This window comes from Morchella importuna, assembly GCF_003444635.1.
Source record: "Morchella importuna strain M04M26 chromosome Unknown Morimp01GS016, whole genome shotgun sequence".
NCBI lineage: Eukaryota > Fungi > Ascomycota > Pezizomycetes > Pezizales > Morchellaceae > Morchella > Morchella importuna.
Window position 1 is genome coordinate 941,369 of NW_025763413.1, and position 2,198 is coordinate 943,566.

At 45.3% G+C, this 2,198-nt stretch overlaps 1 protein-coding gene across 1 annotated transcript; it reads right to left on the reverse strand.

Annotated features, from left to right (window-relative positions):
* Positions 1-1,936: 1,936 nt before the first annotated feature.
* On the reverse strand, positions 1,937-2,198 carry LAJ45_05919 (uncharacterized protein; the record flags this gene model as incomplete). The annotated part of the gene is made up of 2 exons (XM_046115487.1): positions 1,937-2,080; positions 2,142-2,198. The coding sequence occupies 2 exons, from the start codon at positions 2,196-2,198 to the stop codon at positions 1,937-1,939; spliced, it is 201 nt and encodes a 66-aa protein (XP_045971536.1).

A 2,198-nucleotide genomic window follows, 5' to 3' on the forward strand; every position in this document is an offset into this window, starting at 1 on the left:
TAGAGGACAACGGGTCCAGGGGCAGAGGTGGTGGACAAGCTACAGAGTGTCTATGGATGAGTTTAGAGGGTTGGGGGGAACGAAGAGTAAGGAGTTGGAGATTGAGCTGGAGGTGAACGTGGAGATTGTGGGCAATAGTTTGAAAGTGAATTTGGTGCAGAGGGTGGGGTGAGGAGGCCGGTTGAAAGCTATGGGGCTTCCGTTTCTTTCCTTTCTCTTTCATGTTTTATATTCTATTAATTGTGACGGTGCTTTTCATTTTCTTATGACCATACTTTTTGTGCTACATGGGGAAATGGGGACAATGAATGAATTTTTTTTTTTACCACTTAAGGCGGTGACGCGGACCAGTTGGCCGAAGATATTGAATCAATTTATTCGCACTGCTGTTATTGGACTATCTAACTCCGCCAACATCACAAACACAGTCTCCCTGTTGACACTCCCCCTCACCACCGAGAACATACCAAACGGACTACCCACAATACTTTTATCGGACAGAAAAAACGGTAAATCACAAAACAACATTCCCCACCAAAAATCATTGAACAGAGGAATTCAATGCTTGATTATATCTGCCCAACACATCGTTTAGCGAAATATGTTTGGACGCGGTATTAGGGTTAACACGCAGTCTTGGGTTACACGACATCCGGACACAAGTGAGCACTCGGCCGGCTTGGCAACAACCCTAACCCCGTCTCGATCAATTTTCATAATGGCATGTTCGAATATATTCTGAGGAAGGAGAACGAGCTGGTCCCGCACAGGTTGAATGATATATTGATTGGTTGATAAATTGAACCCTCCACCTATGGTGCTTCACCCTCCTCCCTCTCACCGCTCAATCCCTGAATGACGAAAATGAAAGGAAAGAAGGGATAAAGAAAATAAAACAAATGCAACTATTCCAACACAATTTCGCTCATCCCTCTCCTCCCGTCTAGGCTTCTTTGACTGTGTATAGCTCCCCCAAGCCTGAATCATGTACCTGTGCAAATTTCTCTTTCCTAATTGATGGACCCGTCTTATCTTTTCCTTTTAAGATATTTGCTAACGGGGGTGCCCGTGTGCCCTATGCTCTCCAGTTTGGTTTTCTTTGATTGTTATTGTCTGATCTTCTCTGTGACGACGCTATGCCCATTTTTCTACACGAATACCTTCTCGCAATGGCGCCCCTAGCTACACGGTTCGTATGGGATGAAGTATTGCTTTAGCCATTCCCATGTTCGCGAATCGTTTCGACGTGCAATATTCCATAAGCAGGCATGATGACCTTTTCGCAGGGGACAGTAACGCCACAACGGGTCCAGGTGAGTGATCACACAGGGTGAGATTGATTCAAAGGATTGATAAAGAAATCAAGGAACTTACTAGCACTAGCCGCCGTCTTGGCCCCCACAATACCATTTTTTTCTCTGGCGTGAGTTAGGTTTGTGTTGACAAGGATCTTGGACACTCCCACGTGATATATCACCACCGTGCTGTGTTAACTAATACTCTAGACCATTAACTCTTCATTCTCGCTACGAATTCCTCCGCTTCGGGTGGGAACGTAACAGCTCCCCCCAACAACTAGTTGTCATTCATCCGGAATCTCACCAATGAGATCCATTGTTCTCTATATCCAATATGAATTAAGTTGAATGTTTCAATTGGGAATAGTGGATAATACTTGTATCTAGAGTATTTACACTCGGGATTGCAGTTGACACAGTGCATTTGACACTCAATGTTCGGGTAAAATTAGATATAAGATTTTATTTTTCTTCTGAAATAACCTACTTAACAATATAATAACGAATCCTAAGCCCGCCATTCACTCGCCCAGGACCCCTGCTACCGAAGCTGGATTTTATCCTACCCCACTATATTAGTTTACCACCGCCAAAACCCAGCCAAGAACTTGTTAAGTAATGTACCATGGGCCAAGACCTCATTTCTTCGTACCCTGAGACTGGGAACTGGAAGTACCGCCGCCGGACGACTTCGACGTATTTTGAGTGGCCGCGCTACGATCCGCGGTGGACTGCGCACGTGCAGCAAAGCTGTGGGAAGAAGTATCCTTACCACCTTTCGCCTAAGCAATGAATGATGGTAAGTGAGGTTGGTGGAGGAGGGGAGTGGTATGTCGGACCTACCTGACTAGATTGAATCCGGGAGGCATCTGATTTGGACATTTGGTGTTTGCCAGACAT